Source organism: Macaca nemestrina, chromosome 12 (assembly GCF_043159975.1).
Source record: "Macaca nemestrina isolate mMacNem1 chromosome 12, mMacNem.hap1, whole genome shotgun sequence".
NCBI classification, from domain to species: Eukaryota; Metazoa; Chordata; class Mammalia; order Primates; family Cercopithecidae; genus Macaca; species Macaca nemestrina.
In genome coordinates, this window is record NC_092136.1 from 47,114,118 (window position 1) to 47,136,454 (window position 22,337).

The 22,337-nt window shown below is 42.3% G+C and overlaps 1 protein-coding gene across 7 annotated transcripts in view; it reads left to right on the forward strand.

Annotated features, from left to right (window-relative positions):
- Window positions 1-22,337, forward strand: part of LOC105486987 (UEV and lactate/malate dehyrogenase domains) — a 72,249-nt gene that overhangs the window by 41,751 nt on the left and 8,161 nt on the right. For all 7 annotated transcript variants that reach the window (XM_024794489.2, XM_011750215.3, XM_011750216.3 and 4 more), the window contains 2 exons: window positions 11,308-11,478; window positions 13,966-14,139. In XM_024794489.2, coding sequence (XP_024650257.1) covers window positions 11,308-11,478; window positions 13,966-14,139 — 345 coding nt within the window. The remainder of the gene's footprint in view (window positions 1-11,307; window positions 11,479-13,965; window positions 14,140-22,337) is intronic.

Consider the following 22,337-nt stretch of genomic DNA (forward strand, 5'->3'; position numbering starts at 1 on the left):
TATTTTCATTTTTGCAGAGACAGGGTCTTGCTCTCTTGCCCTGGGCGGTGTTAAACTCCTAGCCTTAAGCAGTACTCCTACCTCAGCCTCAAAAGTATCTGGGACTACAGGTGCATGTCACCATACCCAGCTTGGTTGTATATTTCTGATAGCATTTAATTTAATTACTATTAGATGAAGTAATTTTATTTATTTGTTTATTTTTTTTTAGACAATGTCTCACTCTGTTGCCCAGGATGGAGGGCAGTGGCAGAATCATGGCTCACCGAAGCCTTGACCTACCAGGCTCAAGTGATTCTCCCATCTCAGCCTCCCAAGTAGCTGGGACCACAGGCATGTGCCACACCAAATTTTTTTTTTTTTTTTTTTGAGACAGAGTTTTGCACTTTTGCCCAGGCTGGAGTGCAGTGGCATAATCTCGGCTCACTGCAACCTCTGCCTCCTGGCTTCAAGTTATTCTCCTGCCTCAGCCTCCCGAGTATCTGGGACTACAGGTGCCCGCCACCACGCCCGGCTAATTTTTTGTGTTTTCAGTAGAGACAGGGTTTCACCGTTTTAGCCAGGATGGTCTCGATCTGCTGACCTCGTGATCTCTCCACTCAGCCTCCCAAAGTGCTGGGATTACAGGTGTGAGCCACTGCGCCTGGCCCTAATTTGTTAATTTTTTGTAGAGGCAGGGTCCCCCTTTGTTGCCAAGGCTGGTCTTGAACTCCTGGGTTCAAGCCATCCTCCCTCCTCGGCCTCCCAAAATGCTGGGATTACAGGCATGAGCCACTGTGCCCATCCTTAGATGAAGTAATTTTAAATGTAATGTTAACTGACTTCTCATGAATATATTCTGTGATATGGAGAAGTACATTAATAATTTGGGGAATTAAAGCTCATTTGGAAATTTTAGTAATGCCCCATCGTAACACACATAGATGATTGCAGCTGACTGATCATCTGATGTCTTTTTAAATAACTACTATAACATTTTGGGGAGGGATATACATATATACATATGAGCATGAAAGTTTACATACAGATACATACATACATACATATACAGTTATGCTTGTGTATATACAGACAATCTAGAGAAATACTAAGAAACTGTTAAGACGTTGGGCGCGGTGGCCCATGCCTGTAATCCCAGCACTTTGAGAGGCTGAGGCGAGTGGATCACCTGAGGTCAGGAGTTCAGGACCAGCCTGGCCAACATGGTGGAACCCCATCTCTACTAAAACTACAGAAAATTAGCCAGGCGTGTTGGTGGGTACTTGTAATCCCAGCTACTCAGGAGGCTGAGGCAGGAAGATCACTTGAACCCGGTAAGCGGAGGTTGCAGTGAGCTGAGATTGTGCCACTGCACTCCAGCCTGGGCAACAAGAGTGAAACTCCGTCTCAAAAAAAAAAAAAAAAGAAACTATAGAGAGAGTAGTTGCTTCAGGAGTCAGACTGAGGGAATTGATTTTGCACTTGTTTTTTACATATAACAGTATATATGTTTAAATCTTTTTATCTTTTTATTATGCTCAAATACATATAACATAAAATTTACCATTGGTGACTTTAGGTACTTATTCACAATGTTGTGCAACTATTACCACTAATTTCCAGCATTTCACCACCCCAAAAAGAAGCTCTGTACACATTGAGCAATTACTCTCCATTTTCCTTTCTCCCAGGTTCTGGCAACTTCTAATCTGTCTGTTCTGTGGATTTTCCTCTACTAGCTATTTTATATAAATGGAATCAGATGGTATGTGACTTTTGTGTCACTTCGCATAATGTTTTCAAGGTACATACATATTGTGGCATGTGTCGGTGCATCATTCATTTTTGTGGCTAATGTTTCTTGGTATGGATATACCACATTTTATTTAACCATTTATCGGTTAATGGATATCAGGTTGCACTTTTTTACTATTGTAACTAGTGCTACTGTGAACATTCATGTACCAGTTTTTTTAATGCCTCTTTTTGGTTCTTTTGGATATATATCCAAAATAAAATTGCTGGATTATATGGTAATTTGATCTTTAAGTTATTAAGGAATTAATTCTACATTTTTGAAGATCTTTATTAACAGTACATATAATATAGCTCTAAGTAACTCTATTTCTTTGAAAAGGTTCATACATAATATTCCATCATATGAATGACTGTATTTTCTTTTTTTTTTTTTTTTTGAGGCAGAGTCTTGCTCTGATGCACAGCCTGGAGTGCAGTGGCACAATCTCGGCCCACTGCAACCTCTGCTTCCTGGGTTCAGGCTATTCTCCTGCCTCAGCTTCCCAAGTAACTGTGATTACAGGAGCACTCCACCATGCCTGGCTAATTTTTTTTTTTTTTTTTTTGAGACGAAGCTTCGCTCTGTCACCCAGGCTGGAGTGCAATGGCGCTTTCTCAGCTCACTGCAACCTCCGTCTTCTAGGTTCAGGCGATTCTCCTGCCTCAGCCTCCCGAGTAGCTGGGACTACAGGCATGTGCCACCATGCCTGGCTGAATTTTTGTATTTTTAGTAGAGGCGGGGTTTCACCATGTTAGCCAGGATGGTCTCGATCTGCTGACCTCGTGATCCGCCCGCCTTGGCCTCCCAAAGTGCTGGGATTACAGGTGTGAGCCACTGTGCCCAGCCTAATTTTTTTTTTTTTTTTGAGACCGAGTCTCACTCGTTCAGGCTGGAGTGCAGTGGTGCAATCTTGGCTCTCTGCAACCTCCACCTCCTGGGTTCAAGTGATTCTCTTGCCCCAGCCTACGAATAGCTGGGATTACAGGCATGCACCACCACACCCAACTAATTTTTGTATTTTTAGTAGAGATGGGGTTTCACCATATTGGCCAGGCTGGTCTTGAATACCTGACCTCAAATTATCTGCCCGCCTTGGCCTCCCAAAGTGCTGGGATTACAGGCGTGAGCCACTGCCTGGCCATAGCAACTATTTTTTAAGAGAATACATGTATTCATACTCTGTTACTTCTCTTACTCCAGTTTATAGATGAAGCAAGTTAAGACTCAGATTTTGAGTTAGGCCACACAGTAAGAGACTGAGTTGGAGTTTCAAACATACATCTGTTACCAATTTCTTATGATTCATTCTAGAAATAGCCTGTGCATATACAAGTGTAAATGTTTGTGTGTGCAGGTAGGTGTGTGTGTGTATAGAGAAAAATAATTGTAAAGAAAAACTAAGTCATTGTTGATATAATGGAGCAAAATAAAATTAGTTCAATAGACAGTGGTTCTTAAGACACGGTTTTTGGGTTGATCACTTTTTTTTTTTTTTTTTTTTGAGACAATCACTCTGTCAACCAGGCTGGAGTGCAGTGGCATGATCTTGGTTCACTGCAACCTCTGCCTCCCAGGTTCAAGCAATCCTTGTGCCCCAGCCTCCTGAGTACCTGGGATTACAGGTGTGTGCCACCACACCCAGCTAATTTTTTTTTTTTTTTTCTTGAGACAGAGTTTCACTCTTGTCACCCAGGCTGGAGTGCAATGGCGCAATCTCTACTCACTGCAACCTCCACCTCCTGGGTTCAAGTGATTCTCCTGCTTCAGCTTCCCAAGTAGCTTGGATTACAGGTGTGCACCACCACACCCAGCTAATTTTTGTATTTCAGTAGAGATGGGATTTCACCATGTTGTCTCGAACTCCTGACCTCAGGTGATCCACCTGCCTCAGGCCTCCCAAAGTGCTGGGATTACAGGTATGAGCCACCGTGCCGTTGGCTTGATCACTTGTATCAGAATCACCTGAGGTGCTTGTTAAAATTATAGATCTCTAGCTTCTTCCCCAAGCCTACAGATCTTGAATTTCTAGAGGTCAAACCTGGGAATCTACATGTTAGACAGGTTTCTCAAGTAGTTTTTATATTCATTAAAAGCAATATTTTTCAAATTGTGAGTAGTGATACAATAGTAGATTGTGAAATTAGGATAGTGGATGGATTATGAGCAGCATTTTATAAAAAATGAACTGATAGAAAAAATGTCAGCATGTATGGTAAAGGTGTTTTTTGCAGTGTTTTTGTGGCGTTTACATATATCCCTACACATATCTTGTGTATCGGGTTATGATATAAAACATCTCTCGTAACACAATTCATGAGCTGGGCACTGTGATGTGTGCCTCTACTCTCAGCTACTCCAGAGGCTGGGGCTGGAGGATCATTTAAGCCCATTAGTTCAAAACCAGCCTAGGCAGCATAGTGAGATCCTGCCTCTTAAGAAGAAGTTTGAAGTTCACTGTGTTGAATTTGAGAATCATTGATTTCATCATCAGCTTTCCTCCCTTCCGCTTAATCCAGGTAAATAAGTCTCTCATTAGCCTCAACTTGCCTGTCTTACTGCTCTTCTTAGTTCCTTATAGCCTGAGTCACCTTCTCCCTAGGAAACCTTCAAGAGTAACCCTTTTGCCAGATCACTTATTATTCTTTATGCTCCTAGTGTTGATGTCTGCAATTTGTATTGTATCTTTTTTTTTCTCTTACTGTGAAATTTTATCAATAGACCTACCATTTATTTTGTAGACAACCCTTTCTAAAGATAGGCATAACATATCAAGTTCATGGCCTTAGTTTACTACATATAGTAAATCTTTGATAGTCTCAGCATTCTTTTTTTTTTTTTTTTTTTTTTTTTTTTGAGACAGAGTCTTGCTCTGTCACCCAGGCGGAGTGCACTGGCGCAATCTTGGCTCACTGCTGACCTCAGGTGATGCGCCCGCCTCAGCCTCCCAAAGTGTTGGGATTACAGCCGTGAGCCACTGCGCCCGGCCTCAGCATTCTTTATAGAACTCCAAAACCCAGCTCACTGCAGCAGTAATGATTAAACCATGCGCCTGAACTGAACAGTGATTTCCTACATTGTTTAAATATGAGTATCCCTGTTTAACACTTTAAAAATCTACACATTTCACCATTTCAGTCTATTCATTGACTGAAACATAATGCCCAAAGTTACTATGAATTCATTCATTGGGATTTTCCCCTCCAAAAGAACATAGGATTTTTTTTTTTTTTTTTTTTTTGAGATGGAGGCTCACTCTGTTGTCCGAGCTGGAATGTAGTGGCAAGATGATAGCTCGCTGCAACCTCTACCTCCCGGGTTCAAGGGATTTTCCTGCTTCAGCCTCCTGAGTAGCTGGGACTATACGTATGCCCCACCATGCCTGACCAACCTTTTTTTTCTTTTTCTGAGACAGAGTCTCACTCTGTCACCAGACTGGAGTGCAATGGCGTGGACTCAGCTCACTGCAACCTCCGCCTCCCAGGTTCAAGCGATTCTGCTGCCTCAGCCTCCCGAGTAGCTGGGATTACAGCCATGCACCACCATGCCTGGCTAATTTTGCATTTTTAGTAGAGACAGGGTTTCACCATGTGGGTCAGGCTAGTCTTGAACTCCCGACCTCAGGTGATCCGCCCACCTCAGCCTCCCAAAGTGCTGTGATTACAGGCGTGAGCCACCACACCCGGCCTAATTTTTTAATTTTAATTTTTATTTTTTGAGACAGTCTTGCTCTGTTGCTCAGGCTGGAGTGCAGTGGTGCAATCTCAGCTCACTGCCACCTCCGCCTCCTGGGTTCAAGTGACTCTCCTGCCTCGGCCTCCTGAGTAGCTGGGATTACAGGTGCACACCACCACGCCTGGCTAATTTTTGTATTTTTAGTAGAGATGGGGTTTCACCATGTTGTCCAGGCTGGTTTCAAACTCCTGGCCTCAAGTGATCCACCTACCTTGGCCTCCCAAAATGCTGGGATTATAGGCGTGAGCCACTACACCCAGCCTTCAGGAAGATTTTTAATAGCTATCATCTTAGCACAGTTTTCTAGACTAATGGTCATTATCATTAGTATGAGAGAACACAAATTTCTAAAATTTTGGGTCATATTAAAAAATAATTTGAAAAGAGTATGTTCAATAATTTTTAGTACTGTGAGAATGGTTTAATGATATACCAGATAAATGAAAATATGTGTAGTGTCTTCAGTATATTCAGACTGATAGAGTAGCTAGAATATTTCAATAGCTCTCCACAGTATTTACACATCATTATTTGATACAGAGTTACCTGGTCTTTCAGTATTTTAAATAATCAGCACTGTTTTAAAATGAGTTCATATTTCATTCATCATAACGTTAGCCTCATCTGAGAAGAGTAGTATATTAAAGCATGAAATATTATTTACTGGGTGTTTTGACATACTTGATTTGATCATCCCTTAGTATAACTGTGACCAGCCTTTGGTTTAGGTTGTAGACCTTGGCTTAGCAGGAAGGATATAGTTTTTTCTGGGCTACCTATAGAAATGGGAAAGAGGTGAGAGGCTTGTGTCCTTATAACACAGATGCTGACCGAGTTCTTGGCATGGGAAGAAACTTTACCATTATGCTAAGTCTAAGTGAGACAGCTCATATTTGAACCAGGCAGTCTCATTTTGAAGCTCTCCTTACTAACCCTTGTACTACGTTGTGTGATATATAGAGTAGGGACAATATCATGTTCACTTTTGTTTTCTTAGGGCCTAACATATTACCTGGGACATAACAGGACCTTAGTAGGGGTTTGTTGAATTCATTATTGTCAAATGAATTTTTATCCTGATGCTTTTTTTTTTTTTTTTTTTTTTTTGGTGACGGAGTCTCACTTGGTCACCCAGGCTGGGGTGCAGTGGCGCCATCTCAGCTTACTACAACCTCCGCCTCCCAGGTTCAAGCGATTCTCTAGCTTCAGCCTCCTGAGTAACTGAGATTACAGGCATGTGCCACCATACCCTGCTAATTTTTTTGTATTTTTAGTAGAGACGGGGTTTCACCATGTTGGCCAGGCTGATCTCGAACTCCTGACCTCATGATCCACCCACCTCCCAAAGTGCTGGGATTACAGGCATGAGCCACCGCGCCTGTCCTATCCTGATCCTTAACCTTGTAATTTATAGCTTTGTATAATCATGCTTAAAGTTCTTTCTAATTCTCTTTATAATCTTCTTCCCTTATTAAATCATCAACTTGTAAGGGAAGACTTGAAGAGTCAGACAAAGATTTTGAGTGCTAGGTACAAGGAACTTAGTTGTCTGTGGAGCAATGCTAACCAAACCTGGCTGTGCATCAGAATCATCTGGGGGTTTGCATTCCTGGAAGCTATTTCCCCTTATATATTTAAGTAAAATCTTCAGAACATGGGCTAATCTGCATTTTTATTAAGCTTCCCAGGTTATGCTTAGGCACCTAGCCTAGCATTTAAGAACTGCTGCAAGGGATTGATAGAAATGGAAGACTCTACTTGGTCAGAAGCAGCTTAAAGTTCAGATAAAAAAACACATGCAATATGTAAACAGTCATTCATGACAAGAGAGTGAGGAGACACTATGTGATTAATGCCAAGAGAGTGGTCCAGACAGGGAGGACTCGAAGTTGGGTAGAGACAGAGATTGCTTTCAGCTGATTAGGATTGAGATAGTTGCTGGTTCTTTTGGGATTGGGGAGATTTGGACTGGCAGAAAGTTGGGGGAAATGTTCTAATTGCTATGCGACTAGATCTTGGAGGTGGAAAGATGAGTAAGAAACAAATAACCCCTGCTCCCCTAGAGCTCATAATATGTTTGATGTAGACAGTTAAGCAGATGTTTGTCAAACATGTGGTAAGTGCAGTGAGAATTTGAGCAAAAGCCAGTATCAGGAAAATTAGGTAAATTTTCTAGGGAATGAATATAGACCAATTCAGCCTGCATCACAAGTTTATGTAGGAGAATTTAAAGAAATACTGAGCTGGGTGCTGTGGCATACACCTATATAGTACCTCCTACTTGGCAGGCTGAGGCTGAAGGATTATTTGAGCCCAGGGATTTGAATCCAGCCTGGGCAACATAGCAAGACCCCATGTCTAAAAGAAAACTTTGAAAGAAATACTGGCTTTTAAACTCAAAGGAGGCCGGGCACAGTGGCTCACGCCTGTAATTCCAGGACTTTGGGAGGCCGAGGCAATTGGATCACCTGAGGTCAGGAGTTCGAGACCAGCCTGGCCAACATGGTGAGACCCTGTCTCTACTAAAAATCCAAAAATTAGCTGGGCATGGTGATGGACACCTGTAATCCCAGCTACTCAGGAGGCTGAGGCAGGAGAATCACTTGAACCTGGGCAGAGGTTGCAGTGAGCCAAGATGGCACCATTGTACTCCAGCCTGGGTGACAAGAGTGAAACTCCATCTCAAAAAAAAAAAAATTAAGGCCAGGCGCGGTGGCTCACACCTGTAATCCCAGCACTTTGGGAGGCCAAGGCGGGTGGATCATGAGGTCAGGAGATCGAGACCATCCTGGCTAACACGATGAAACCCTGTCTCTACTAAAAATAAAAACATAAATTTAGCCCTGTGTGGTGGTGGGCACTTGTAGTCCCAGCTACTCAGGAGACTGAGGTAGAATGGCCTGAACCCAGGAGGCGGAGCTTGCAGTGAGCCAAGATCGGGCCACTGCACTCCAGTCTGGGAGACAGAGCGAGACTCCCTCTCAAAAAAACAAAAACAAAACAAAGTAAATAAATAAAAAATAAAGGAATTGATTTAAAGGCCTGAGAGCTTGATGGGAAGATCTTTTGGAGTAGGAAACCTTTCTTGTACTTTTGAAATCATATTAGGGGCCGGGTACAGTGGCTCATGCCTGCAATTCCAGCACTTTGGGAGGCCAAGGCAGGCAGATCACCTGAGGTGAGGAGTTCGAGACCAGCCTGGTCAACATGGTGGAACTCTGTCTTTACTAAAAATACAAAAATTAGCCGGGCGCAGTGGCGGGAACCTGTGATCCCAGCTACTAGGGAGGCTGAGGCAGGAGAATCGCTTGAAACCGGGAGGCAGAGGTTACAGTGAGCCGGGATTGTACACCACTACATGCCAGCCTGGGCAACAGAGTGAGACCCTGTCTCAAAAAAATAAAACAAAACAAAACAAAAAAAGAAAAGCAGTCACATTAGGCAGCCACTACTATGTTTACTCCTAAGTCAACCTTGAAGATGAGGAAGCTAAAGGAGCAAAGAAAAGAAATCACGATAGCCTGTGGCCAGATTGTAGAGTTATAAATTGAACTGTCCACTGATATTTCATAATATGGACAGACCACCTAACCTCTCCACATAACAATTTCCTCATCCTTATGAGGGTGTAGTAGTAAGTTTCTAAATGTAGCATAGTGTTTAGTAGCACTTTGAAGTCAGACTGCATGGGCTTAACCTCTGGCTCTACACTTCAGCTCTATGACTTTGAGCAGGTTATTTAACTTCTCTGTGCCTCAGATTTCTCATCTGTAAAATACTCCATTGTGTATTGTTGATTAGATTAAGCAAATAAATATATGGAGAACTGTTAGAACAGTGTTTGACACATATGGAATTGTTAAGTGTATCCCTTCCAGCTCTAATGTCTTCTAATTTTTGAGGTTTTGACTCATCACCAGGTATCCACTGTGAACCCTACAACATTGGAATTACTTAAGAGGACTCATGAAGAACCGTAATTAAAATATAGGACTTAGTGTTTAGATCTGCCATCACTACAACTGTATCAGAATAGGAAGTAAAATTAGATAATGCATCTCCAGTGGACACATTGCACAAATGTTTCCTTCTGAAACTTGTTCAGAAAGATGGCCTTAGCCGGGTGTGGTGGCTCATGCCTGTAATCCCAGCACTTTGGGAGGCTGAGGTGGGTGGATCACCTGAGGTCAGGAGTTCGAGACCAGACTCACCAACATGGAGAAACCCCACCTCTACTAAAAATACAAAATCAGCTGGGCATGGTGACACATACCTGTAATCCCAGCTACTTGGGAGGCTGAGGCAGGAGAATCTCTTGAACCTGGGAGGCAGAGGTTGTGGTGAGCCGAGATCGTGCCATTGGACTCCAGCCTGGGGCAACAAGAGCAAAACTCCATTTCATAAAAAAGAAGAAAGATTGCCTTACGGGCTTAATTAAGAATATAAACAATGGAGTCTGCTGTCTCCCTGAGAGGCTAATATTCATTTGTAAATGTTGACTGGACTGATGCCATTCTAATTACTTTATTATGGTTCTCTTATTTCTGATGTTGGTAAGATCTGGCCACGGTTTGGGCATGTACTTACTGTAAAACACACTGTGCAATGGTGAGTAATATAGTTGTAACAGCATAACATGTGATGGAGGGTCAAAGGTGCTCTGGAGTCAGAGTGAACTCCATAGACTAGCTTTTCCTAAGTCATAACAGTTGATTACCTGTAGTTCCCATTGAAAGTGGTAGTTACCCAAGTACCTTCAGTATAAGAAAAGTCAATATTTACAAATGAGGCAGGTGCGGTAAAGTCTCAGCTTCTCAGGAGGCGGAAGCAGGAGGATTACTTGAGCCCAGGAGTTTGAGTCCAGCCTGGGCAATATAGTGAGACCTTGTCTCTTTATTAAAAAAAAAAAAAAAAAAAAAAGAAAAGCCAAGATATTTAATTTAGAGATTTTTAAACCACTCTTTAGAGTAGAATCCTTGATAAGTAAAACAGATTTTTAAAAAGCAGCACTACTCTGCTTGGATAGGCCAAAGTAAGTGGCCTAGAGCTGTGCTTACCAGACTTCTTCCTACTTATTTCCACTCCTCCGTGATGGCCTCCGAGTTTCTTTCAAGGAGCTTTAGGGCGCCTAAACTCACAGTTTAGGAAACGATGGTGTAATTGATTTTAGGTTCATTTTGCCTATAGCATAATATATATTTTCCCTTAAAATTGTAACTTATATAAAAAACTCAGTTCCTGTTTGTAGGTTTTAGATCCCATAATTTATTTTGTTTATTACTATTGCTATCTTCCCCCCTTGGGATACACTCTTACTCTTTTTTATTGAGACAGAGTCTCACTCTGTCGTAAGACTCTGGAGTGCAATGGCGAGATCTCAGCTCACTGAACCTCCGCCTCCCGGGCTCAACCGAATCTCTGCCTCAGCCTCCTGAGTAGCTGAGACTATACAGTCACACACCACCATGCCTGGCTAATTTTTGTATTTTTAGTAAAGATGGGGTTTCGTCATGTTAGCCAGGCTGGTCTCAAACTCCTGGCCTCAAGTGATCCACCAGTCTCAGCCTGCCAAAGTGCTGGGATTACAGGCGTGAGCCACCACACCCAGCCAACACTTACTCTTAACCCTCTATTTGGAGGCAAACCTCTGCATTTTGTATGCTTTTGTGGATATGGGGTTGATTTATGGGGAGGCATGCCTAAAAATTCTCTGTTGAAAAGAACAACCTTTTAATTGTGAACTAGAACTTGATTAAATCTTGTATCTTCAGCTCAGACTGTTTCTTTTCATTCACTAGATTTGTCTGCCTCTGCTCATTCCAAGGTGGTGATCTTCACAGTCAACTCCTTGGGTAGTTCTCAGTCCTACCTTGATGTGGTACAGAGCAATGTGGATATGTTCAGAGCCCTTGTCCCAGCTCTGGGACATTATAGTCAACACAGTGTCCTGCTCATTGCATCTCAACCAGGTAAAATGCTTTATTTTAAATTAAGTTGATGGTCAAGTGCATCAGTAGAATTGCCATTATTGATAAAAACCATAAAACTTTAGGGCCAGGCACAGTGACTCATACCTGTAATCCCAACACTTTGGGAGTCTGAGGCGGGCGGATCACCTGAGGTCAGGAGTTCGAGACCAGCCTGGCCAACATGGTGAAACCCCGTCTCTACCAAAAATACAAAAGTTAGCCAGGCATGGTGGCGGGCGCCTGTAATCCCAGCTACTTGGGAGGCTGAGGCGGGAGAATTGCTTGAACCCAGGAGGTGGTGGTTGCAGTGAGGCCGAGATGGCGTCACTGCACCCCAGCTGGCCAACAGAGCGAGACTCTGCCTCAAAAAACAAAAACCAAAAAACAAACAAAACCTTTAAATTATAAAGAGACGGCTAGAATATTCAGCAAAATTGCCTATATAATAAACAGTGTAGTATTCTGGCAACCAGTTACTTGTTATGACTAACATGATCTAGAAGGTTCCAGCATACAATTTTTTAATGAAATATGATATTATGTTCTAGGTTTTAAGCCATACCTTCCTCAGTGAGAAGATGTTTAAACTCCCAAGAGAAAAATGCAATGACTTATATGCATATTTTGTTAATTCTGAAGTGTCAAAAATGTTAGCATGCCAGAGTACGTTTTTAACATTTTGTATTTTGCAGGTTGTTTTGGAATTGTCATACTCAAAAATAGAAATGTTTTCAAAGAGTTAGTTTGTACTGGACTCAAATTGGTGAACAGATTTTTTTTAAATGTTCCCAATGTAGGGGTATTGTACGCATTTCACTTTTTTTTTTGTAGTAATTTGTTGAGTGACATTGATCTCTTTAATTCTTGACATCCTTTTGGAATGTAAGAAAAAAGTAGTTGTGTTTTCATTTATAATGCTACACTGAATCCAGGTGGCATATGAATCAGTATTTTAATTTAAAGATAGAAATTCAGTTAGGCTGGGCACAGTGGCTCACACCTGTAATCCCAGCACTTTGGGAGGCCGAGGCAGGTGGATCACGAGGTCAGGAGATTGAGACCATCCTGGCTAACATGGTGAGACCCCATCTCTACTAAAAATACAAAAAATTAGCCGGGCGTGGTGGCAGGCACCTATAGTCCCATCTACTTGGGAGGCTGAGACAGGAGAATGGCATGAACCTGGGAGGCGGAGCTTGCAGTGAGCCAAGATCGTGCCACTGCACTCCAGCCTGGGCAACAGAGCAAGACTCCGTCTCAAAAAAAAAGATAAATTCAGTTTAAGATAGATGTAAAAGAAAACTCAAATCAATAAGAAGAAATTATTTTTTGTTTTTTTGTACCAGTTTTTATCCTCACTTAACTGTTCTAGGAATTATCTATTTTCTACCCCTGACAATTATATATTTAACAATAAAATTTGGCCAGACACAGTGGCTCACGCCTGTAATCCCAGCACTTTGGGAGGCTGAGGCAGGTGGATCACCCGAGGTCAGGAGTTCGAGACCAGCCTGGTCATCATGGTGAAAACCCGTCTCTACTAAAAATACAAAAAGTAGCCGGGTGTGGTGGTGCACGCCTGTAATCCCAGCTACTAGGGAGACTGAGGTAGGAGAATCCCTTGAACCTGGGAGGCAGAGGTTGCAGTGAGCCCAGATCGTGCCACTGCACTCCAGCCTGCGGGACAGAGCAATACTCCGTCTCAAAAAAACCACACACACACACACACACACCCCCCCCCCCCCCCCCCCCCCCCCCCCCCCCGCCACACACACACACAGAGTAAAATGTATCTTGTTGAAACCTTGTTAGTGTTTCTTTTTTTTTTTTTTTTTTTTTTTTTTTTGAGATGGAGTCTCGCTCTGTCGCCCAGGCTGGAGCGCAGTGGCCAGATCTCAGCTCACTGCAAGCTCCGCCTCCCGGGTTCACGCCATTCTCCTGCCTCAGCCTCCCTAGTAGCTGGGACTACAGGCGCCGCCACCTCGCCCGGCTAGTTTTTTGTATTTTAAAGTAGAGACGGGGTTTCACCGTGTTAGCCAGGCTGGTCTCGATCTCCTGACCTCGTGATCCGCCCGCCTCAGCCTCCCAAAGTGCTGGGATTACAGGCGTGAGCCACCGCGCCCGGCCCTTGTTAGTGTTTCTAATGTATATTAAAAATATGTTATGGGCCAGGCACGGTGGCTCACGCCTATAATCCCAGCACTTTGGGAGGCCAAGGCGAGTGGATCACGAGGTCAAGAGATCGAGACCATCCTGGCCAACATGGTGAAACCCTGTCTCTACTAAAAATACAAAAATTAACTGGGCGTGGTGGCACGTGCCTATAGTCCCAGCTATATATATATATATGTACATATATATATATATATAATGCTGCAGTACATTGAGGACCTAATATAGTTACTAAAATAATAAATATTTTGTGAGCTAGGCTAGAAGTATATATTTTTTAACCTTTACATTTTTTACTTTGTATGGAATATTTAGTGGAAATCATGACCTATGTGACATGGAAACTGAGTGCATTTCCTGCAAATCGAGTGATTGGAATTGGATGTAATCTGGATTCACAGAGATTACAGTATATTATTACAAATGTTTTGAAGGCACAGACTTCAGGCAAAGAAGTATGGGTTATTGGCGAGCAAGGAGAAGACAAAGGTAAGAAGTACATTTTTAGGCTGGGTGTGGTGGCTCACGCCTGTAATTCCAACACTTTGGGAGGTCAAGGCAGGATTGCTTGAAGCCAGGACTTCAAGACCAGCTTGGGCAACATAACAAGACCCCATCTCTACAAAATGATATAAAAAATTAGCCAGACACGGTAGTGCATACCTGTAGTCCCAGCGGCTCGGGAGACTGAGTGGGAGGATCCCTTAAGCCCAGGAGGTCAAGGCTGCAGTGAGCCATGATTGCACCACTGCATTCAAGCCTGGGTGACAGGGTGAGACCCCATTGCTAAAAAAAGAAGTACGTTATTATTAGTTATAACCAAAATTGCCAGTGGTCGTGGCATTCACATATATCTGAGGACCCCAGAATTGTGGGCTTAATTGGCTTTGTTCCACATTTGAGTGTGCCTTCTGTATACCAGGCCCTATATTGTGAATAAATTCCTCATATGTGTCATTCTGATTGTAATTACTTTTCAGTAAATTTAAAGTTAGACAAGACCACTTAGTAGGATATTTTATTTTTTAATTGAATTTCAGAGTCCAGGATTAATTTAAAACTTTAATTTTCCAGAAAGAAACATTAATTTTTTTTTTTTTTTTTTTTTTTTTTTTTTTTTTTTTTGAGACGGAGTCTCGCTCTGTCACCCAGGCTGGAGTGCAGTGGCCAGATCTCAGCTCACTGCAAGCTCCGCCTCCCGGGTTCACGCCATTCTCCTGCCTCAGCCTCCTGAGTAGCTGGGACTACAGGCGCCCGCCACCTCGCCCGGCTAGCTTTTTGTATTTTTTAGTAGAGACGGGGTTTCACTGTGTTAGCCAGGATGGTCTCGATCTCCTGACCTTGTGATCCGCCCGTCTCAGCCTCCCAAAGTGCTGGGATTACAGGCGTGAGCCACCGCGCCCAGCTTAGAAAGAAACATTTAAATAAACTTTAAAGCACCTATAGAACTCTCCCTTTACTCTCCCCACCCTTCAACCTTGCTTACCTTTCCCAAGTTCAGACCTTCTCCCTAGATACATGCCTCCTGTCTGCTGCTGTTTGAACATAATTTTCACTCATTGTTTATCCCTATGGCCTTTTTCTCCAACCACTTGCTCTTTCCCACAAAAGGCATTCAGTTTCCTGTATTGGAAAGCTCCTTTTCCTATTTCAAAGGAATGCTTTCCTTATTTGACTTAAGAATCTCTTCCCTTACTCCTTTAGTGTTTCTCTCTTGCTATAAAGCCAGGTTAGTCAGTGATTAAAGTGCTTTTTACCCTGATTTTGTTCATTTAAGTATATGAGTACAATAAAGATACAGTATACTATTTGAGTAAGTACCAAAGTGAGTACTATACACTTACAGTGCTTGGATACTTATGAGTGAGCATTTAACATGGGCTGAAATTACTAGAGAAAATTCTATAAAGGCCATTTGGAGTTTGAACTGGAGTTTGGATGAATGAATAGGATTTTAATAGATAGTGAAGAGTAGGAAAAACATTCTAGGAATGGGAAATCAGAATTAGGCAAAAGCAGAAAGTTAAGTATGGCATATTCATGGGATAAAAAATGTGGACTACTTGTTGCAGAAAGTTTCAACCAGATAAATCTAATTGAAATTACATTTTGAAGATCTGTGAATACTCGATCGAAGAGTTGGAAAGTGATTTGGGGGAAGTTAGTCATTACTTCATCATTTGAAGTACTTTACTATTAATTTCACTCAGCATGTAAGTGCTGCAAGGTAGAGCATGATACAGAAAATAACCTCTCTGGGCTGGGTGTGGTGGCTCACGCCTGTAATCCCAGCACTTTGGGAGGCTGAGGTGGATGGATCACAAGCTCAGGAGATCAGGAGCATCCAGGCCAACATGGAGAAACCCCATCTCTACTAAAAATACAAAAATTAGCCAGGCATGGCAGTGCGTGCCTGTAGTCCCAGCTACTCGGGAGGCTGAGGCAGGAGAATCGCTGGAACCTGGGAGGCGGAGGTTGCAGTGAGCCAAGATTACGCCACTGCACTCCAGCCTGGGTGACAGAGCGAGACTTCATCTCAAAAAAAAAGAAAAGAAACAAAAAGAACCTCTCTGCCTGTGAGGAGGTGATAATTTACTTTGAGAGTTCGTTTTTTACTTTAATGCACATTAAAAAGTTAAATAGGCCGGGCGCGGTGGCTCAAGCCTGTAATCCCAGCACTTTGGGAGGCCGAGGCGGGCGGATCACAAGGTCAGGAGATCGAGACCACAGTGAAACCTCGTCTCTACTAAAAATACAAAAAATTAGCCAGGCGCGGTGGCGGGCGCCTGTAGTCCCAGCTACTCAGGAGGCTGAGGCAGGAGAATGGCGGGAACCCGGGAGGCGGAGCTTGCAGTGAGCCGAGATCGCGCCACTGCACTCCAGCCTGGGCAACAGCGTGAGACTCCGTCTCAAAAAAAAAAAAAAAAAAAAAAAAAGTTAAATAGATGTCAGACCATATTTCCACAAAGCAAATCACCTTCTCAAAACTATTTCCTTGGAATTTAAAGTGTCATCTATACTTTGATGCCATTAAAATAAAATATTAACATTGATGATATCTAGGTTAGCGGTAACTTAAAAATTTGTAGTTTTCTGTGTAGTAAAAATATGTAGTATTTATGTAATTTTTAAGAAAAGCATTTTAATCGGTGGCTCAAGCCTGTAATCCCAGCACTTTGGGAGGCCGAGTCGGGCGGATCACGAGGTCAGCAGATTGAGACCATCCTGGCTAACATGTTGAAACCCCGTCTCCACTAAAAAATACAAAAAACTAGCCGGGCGAGGTGGCGGGCACCTGTAGTCCCAGCTACTCGGGAGGCTGAGGCAGGAGAATGGCGTAAACCCAGGAGGTGGAGCTTGCAGTGAGCTGAGATCTGGCCACTGCACTCCAGCCTGGGCGACAGAGCGAGACTCCGTCTCAAAAAAAAAAAAGAAAAGAAAAGCATTTTGATAAAATAAAGCAGTATCTTAAATCTGTAAAAATCTGCACTGGCTACTAGAAAGCTCAGTGCTAGAATGAGTCAGCCTATAAAATAAACCCTTAAAAAACCTGACAGTGTGACTGAGCGAAAATGCTTCTGAGGCTCCAGATGCTCCCTGACACTACACGCTGATCAACAGGACCCTGGAAAATGGTAGCAAGCAAGAACTTGGAGCAAATGTATTCAAGTAATGAATGTCTAGGGATTCGATCAAACTCAAAACCCAACATAGACCAAACCCTCTGGTCCATGTTGATCTCTTGCTTGCCTGGTTATTGCACATCTCACATCTTCCCCTCTAGTCTACCCTATAAATGATGTGAAATTAATAGTATTAGTCAAAACTTACAGAGTGTTTATTGTGTGCTCTCACATATTAATTCAATCTTCCTAGAACATGTTGTTATTTTCAGAAGCTTTCAGAGGCTTCCTCTGACCAAACCATTAAATTGCATTGCTTGGCACTCAGGGACCCCGAAAATATAACCCTAATCTTTCCTCCCAATTATAGTTTGGGAGATAGCCATGTTACGAGAGAGCTGGAAGGGACATTTTGTTTTAGGGAGCCAGTGAATGTAGGCATTGTAAAAGTGACCTGCCTGGAAGCCTACAGCTTTTAGGGTCAAAGGACTAGCACCCAGGTCTTTTGTCTCCCAGGCCTACCCCACAGCTTTGCCACAGGGACATTTACCCACTTTTTTTACCTCATAATTCCTTCGCCTTCTTGGCCATCTTATTGATATCTTTCAAGGTCTAAGTCAAGCACCCCTTATACAATAAAGGTTTTTTCCTGATCACATCACTTCACAGTGATTTCTTCACTCCTTTGAGCTAAAGCTATTTCAGTCTATAAGGTAATAAACTACCTATTGTCTCATCATGTTTCTTTTGTTGTCCTGCTGCTTGTTCTTATCTGATTTGTGTGTGACCTTCTCCTTATTTAGAGTGCAAATTATTAAGTTCTTTTAGTTGAAAAAGTAGTACATTCACACTGTAAAAATAAGTACAAAAAGATATGCAGTGAAAAGTCTCCCTTAGATGCCAGACACTCAATCCTTCTCCCTAGGGACAATCACAGTTATCAGTCTCTTTTATAATCTTCCAGAAATATTCTATGTATAGACAAACACATATGTGAAATAGACATCATACATCATTCTTCACCTTGCCCTTTTACTTACCAATATGATTGTGGAATGATTGCACAGTAACATAGAGCTCATTCATTCTTTTTAACTACTGGATATACCATAATTTATTTAACCAGCCTCTCTACTTTACAAGTTTTGAGGAATAGTTGATATACAATAAATATTGGATGAGTGAGAATGTATGAAATATGGTTGTATTAATTTCTCAAGTCTCATAAAGAGAAAATACAGGCTGATGTGACGTGATAAATATATCACCTACCCTAACCTAGTATATTTGGGTAAAGGAAGAAAACAATCTAGTAGAAGTTATTGTGAGCTCTTCAAAGAGGAACAATTTAAAACCTACCAAAAAGCAGTTTGTGTTTGATTAAATGACCTTTCATCCCAAATATAGGAATTTATTTTCAGAAACATTTATTGACCACCTGCTTTGCTCAATAAACACTGTGTTGACTGCTGTTAGAACTATATAGATGTGTAAGAACCTGACCTTGTCTTTAGGAAACTTTGAGTCTAATACTGGAAATGGCTGGAAGGCTGTATTGACATACTCTGAGAGAGGTCCAAGAGAAGTAGAATAAAACCACAGGGAAGAGATGTAGTAATTCTGTCTTGAGGTCTCAAATTGGAACTAGAAATAGAGAGATGTAGGTGCATGCAAAGTGAGGTTGCATAAATGTAGTATTATGTAATATTTGACACACATGATGCTAGTGTTAAAACATAACTGAGCACTGATGAATCCATACTCAATTAAGAACATTACCAATACTGAAGTTAACTATTTACTCCTCCCCAGTCCATCTCCCTGTCTGCCTTCTAGAGGTACCATGTGATCACTTTTTATTCTGTCTTCTACTCTTCTTGAAGAGCTAGTTATATCCATGGATAGGTATATTTACTTTGGCCCTGGTGTCAGAAATGGATTAGAAGCTCCCTCTGCTGGTTTCATGTACAGATACCAACTGGTTGGACTTTTGTATAAGTGATACCATCACAGTAATTGCAATTATAATTACTTTTTATTGTGCCTACTATGTGTATTAAATATTTTGCATATCTCATTTAAATTTTATAAACTCTCTGTGCAGGAGTGGTGGTTATCCAGATTTATACAGGAGGAAACTTAAGGCTCAATGAGATAAGTAATTTGCCCAAGGTTACATATCTGTGAAGGGCAGAACTGAGATTTGAACCCTAATCTGACTCTGAAGCTGTGCTCTTCCTTGCTGTCACTTAAGATAATTTATCTAGAGCATTTAGTACAGTATCTGGCACAGAGCAAACACACAGCAAATGGTAGCTATTATTACAGTGATTGGCAAGACAGTGATGAATAGAAAATTGGCAGAAAGACATATAAAAATACTCTTTGAAGTAAAGCAACATTAGGATTTGGAAACAGATATAAGAGTAGCAGTTGTGTAAATAAAATATTCTCTTCAGGTATTTCAGAGACAAGCGACAGCTACAGCCTAGGGAGGAATCACATGACATACAGGACCTTTAGATCTATTTCCTGCTTCATCTTCTCCCATTCTCCCAGGCATTCTATGCTAGTCAGATGGTTGACTTGCAGTTGACTGAATGGTTCATGCACTCTCATGCCTCCTTACCTTAGGAACTGCTGCTTCCTTTACCTGAACTCGTTCACTTGGCTAACTCCTGCTTATCCTTTAGGATTGGGCTTGAGTGCCACCTCTCCCAGGAAGCCTTCCTTAAGTTTCCAAGTTAAGTAAGTTCATACAAATAATGTAACAAATTTTTAAAGTAATCTACCTATTTCCCTTCTATCTAAGTAAAACACATATGCCAAAACACATTTTTCAAAACACTCAGGCTAATGTTTAAAGAAAGTAATCCACCTATCACCCTTCTATCTAAGTAAAACATTGTTAAAAATCCCTTAATTTGTCCACATGTATTTATATTTTTCATAAAACAGTTTATGGTTTTGTGTTTTTTTCTTATATAAAAACTTTTGGCTGGGTGTGGTGGTGCACGCCTGTAATCCCAGCACTTTGAGAGGCTGAGGTGGGTGGATCACAAGGTCAGGAGATCGAGACCAGCCTGGCCAACATGGTGAAACCCCATCTCTACTAAAAATACCAAAAATTAGGCAGGCGTGGTGGCAGGCACCTGTAGTCCCAGCTACTTGGGAGACTGAGGCAGAATTGTTTGAACCTGGGAGGTAGGGGTTGCAGTGAGCCGAGATCACACCACTGCACTCCAGCCTGGGCAACAGAGTGAGACTATCTTAAAAAAAAAAAAAAAAAAAAATTTAAAACTTTTCCGTTTTTCAACTTAACTATGGCAAGTATGTTTTCCCCTTTCTTTTTTTTTTTTTTTTTTTTTTTTTTTTTTTTTTTTTTTTTTTTTGAGACCGAGTCTCGCTCTGTCGCCCAGCCCAGGCTGGAGTGCAGTGGCGCGATCTCGGCTCACTGCAAGCTCCGCCTCCCGGGTTCACGCCATTCTCCTGCCTCAGCCTCCCGAGTAGCTGGGACTACAGGCGCCCACAACCGCGCCCGGCTAATTTTTTGTAATTTTTAGTAGAGACGGGGTTTCACCGTGGTCTCGATCTCCTGACCTTGTGATCCGCCCGCCTCGGCCTCCCAAAGTGCTGGGATTACAGGCGTGAGCCACCGCGCCCGGCCATGTTTTCCCCTTTCTTACCAAATATAATTATGAATTGTGCGAGAGATTTTGTATTTTCTTCTGTGTACCCAACACCATGGTAAAGAATACGTGCAAGAGGGGCCAGCCGCGGTGGCTCACGCCTGTAATCCCAGCGCTTTGGGAGGCCAAGGCGGGTGGATCACTTGAGGTCAGGAGTTCGAGACTAGCCTGCCCAACATGGTAAAAACCCATCTCTACTAAAAATATAAAATTAGCCGGGCGTGGGGGTGCACACCTGTAATCCCAGCTACTTGGGAGTCTGAGGCACACATCTGTGATCCCAGTTACTTGTAAGGCTGAGGCAAGAGAATCGCCTGAACCTCGGAGGCGGAGGTTGCAGTGAGCTGAGATGGTGCCACTGCATTCCATCCTGGGTAACAGTGAGACTCCATCTCCAAAAAAAAAAAAAAAAAAAAAATGTACAAGAGGACACAAAAGAAGAATACATGGTCCCTGCACTCTGGGAGCTCATAATCAGTTTGAGGAAGGGAGGCATCTGGATACATATGGGGTCCTTTGTTGCTGACACATGACTAAGTGGCCTAATTTTGAATGTAGTTTAGAATTCTTGTATCTTAAAACATATTATTCTATAGCCACGTGTATTTTTGTTTTGCCTACTCAAATATGTGCAGATTTGTATCAAAGAATGTCTTCATACAGATGAGAAACAGATGAATATTGAAAAGGTTTCAGAATGTTACCGGCAATTTCAATTTAATATTAAAGTTCGGTTGGGCTCAGTGGCTCACGCCTGTAATCCCAGCACTTTGGGAGGCCAAGGCAGATCACCTGAGGTAAAGAGTTCAAGACCAGCCTGGCCAACATGGTGAAATCCTGTTTCTACTAAAAATACAAAAATTAGCTTGCTGTGGTGGCAGGCACCTCTAATCCCAGCTGCTTGGGAGGCTGAGGTAGAGGAATTGCTTGAACCCAGGAGGCAGAGGTTGTAGTGAGCCAAGAGTGTGCCACTGCACTCCACCCTAGGTGACAAAGTAAGACTGTGTATCTAATAATAATAATAATAATATTAAAGTGTGATATAAATTTCTAGTCTGGCCGGGCATGGTGGCTCACACCTGTAATCCTATCACTTTGGGAGGTCGAGGTGGGTGGATCACCTGAGGTCAGGAGTTCGAGACCTGCCATGTTTCGCTAACATGGCGAAACACCATCTGTACTAAAAATACAAAAATTAGCCAGGTGTGGTGGTGGGTGCCTGTAGTCCCAGCTACTCAGGAGGCTGAGGCAGAATTGCTTGAACGGGGAGTCAGAGGTTGCAGTGAGCTAAGATCACACCACTGCACGCCAGGCTAGGTAACAGATCTAGTCCATCTCAAACAGAAAAAAAAAGAAAAAAGAAAAAAAAACATAT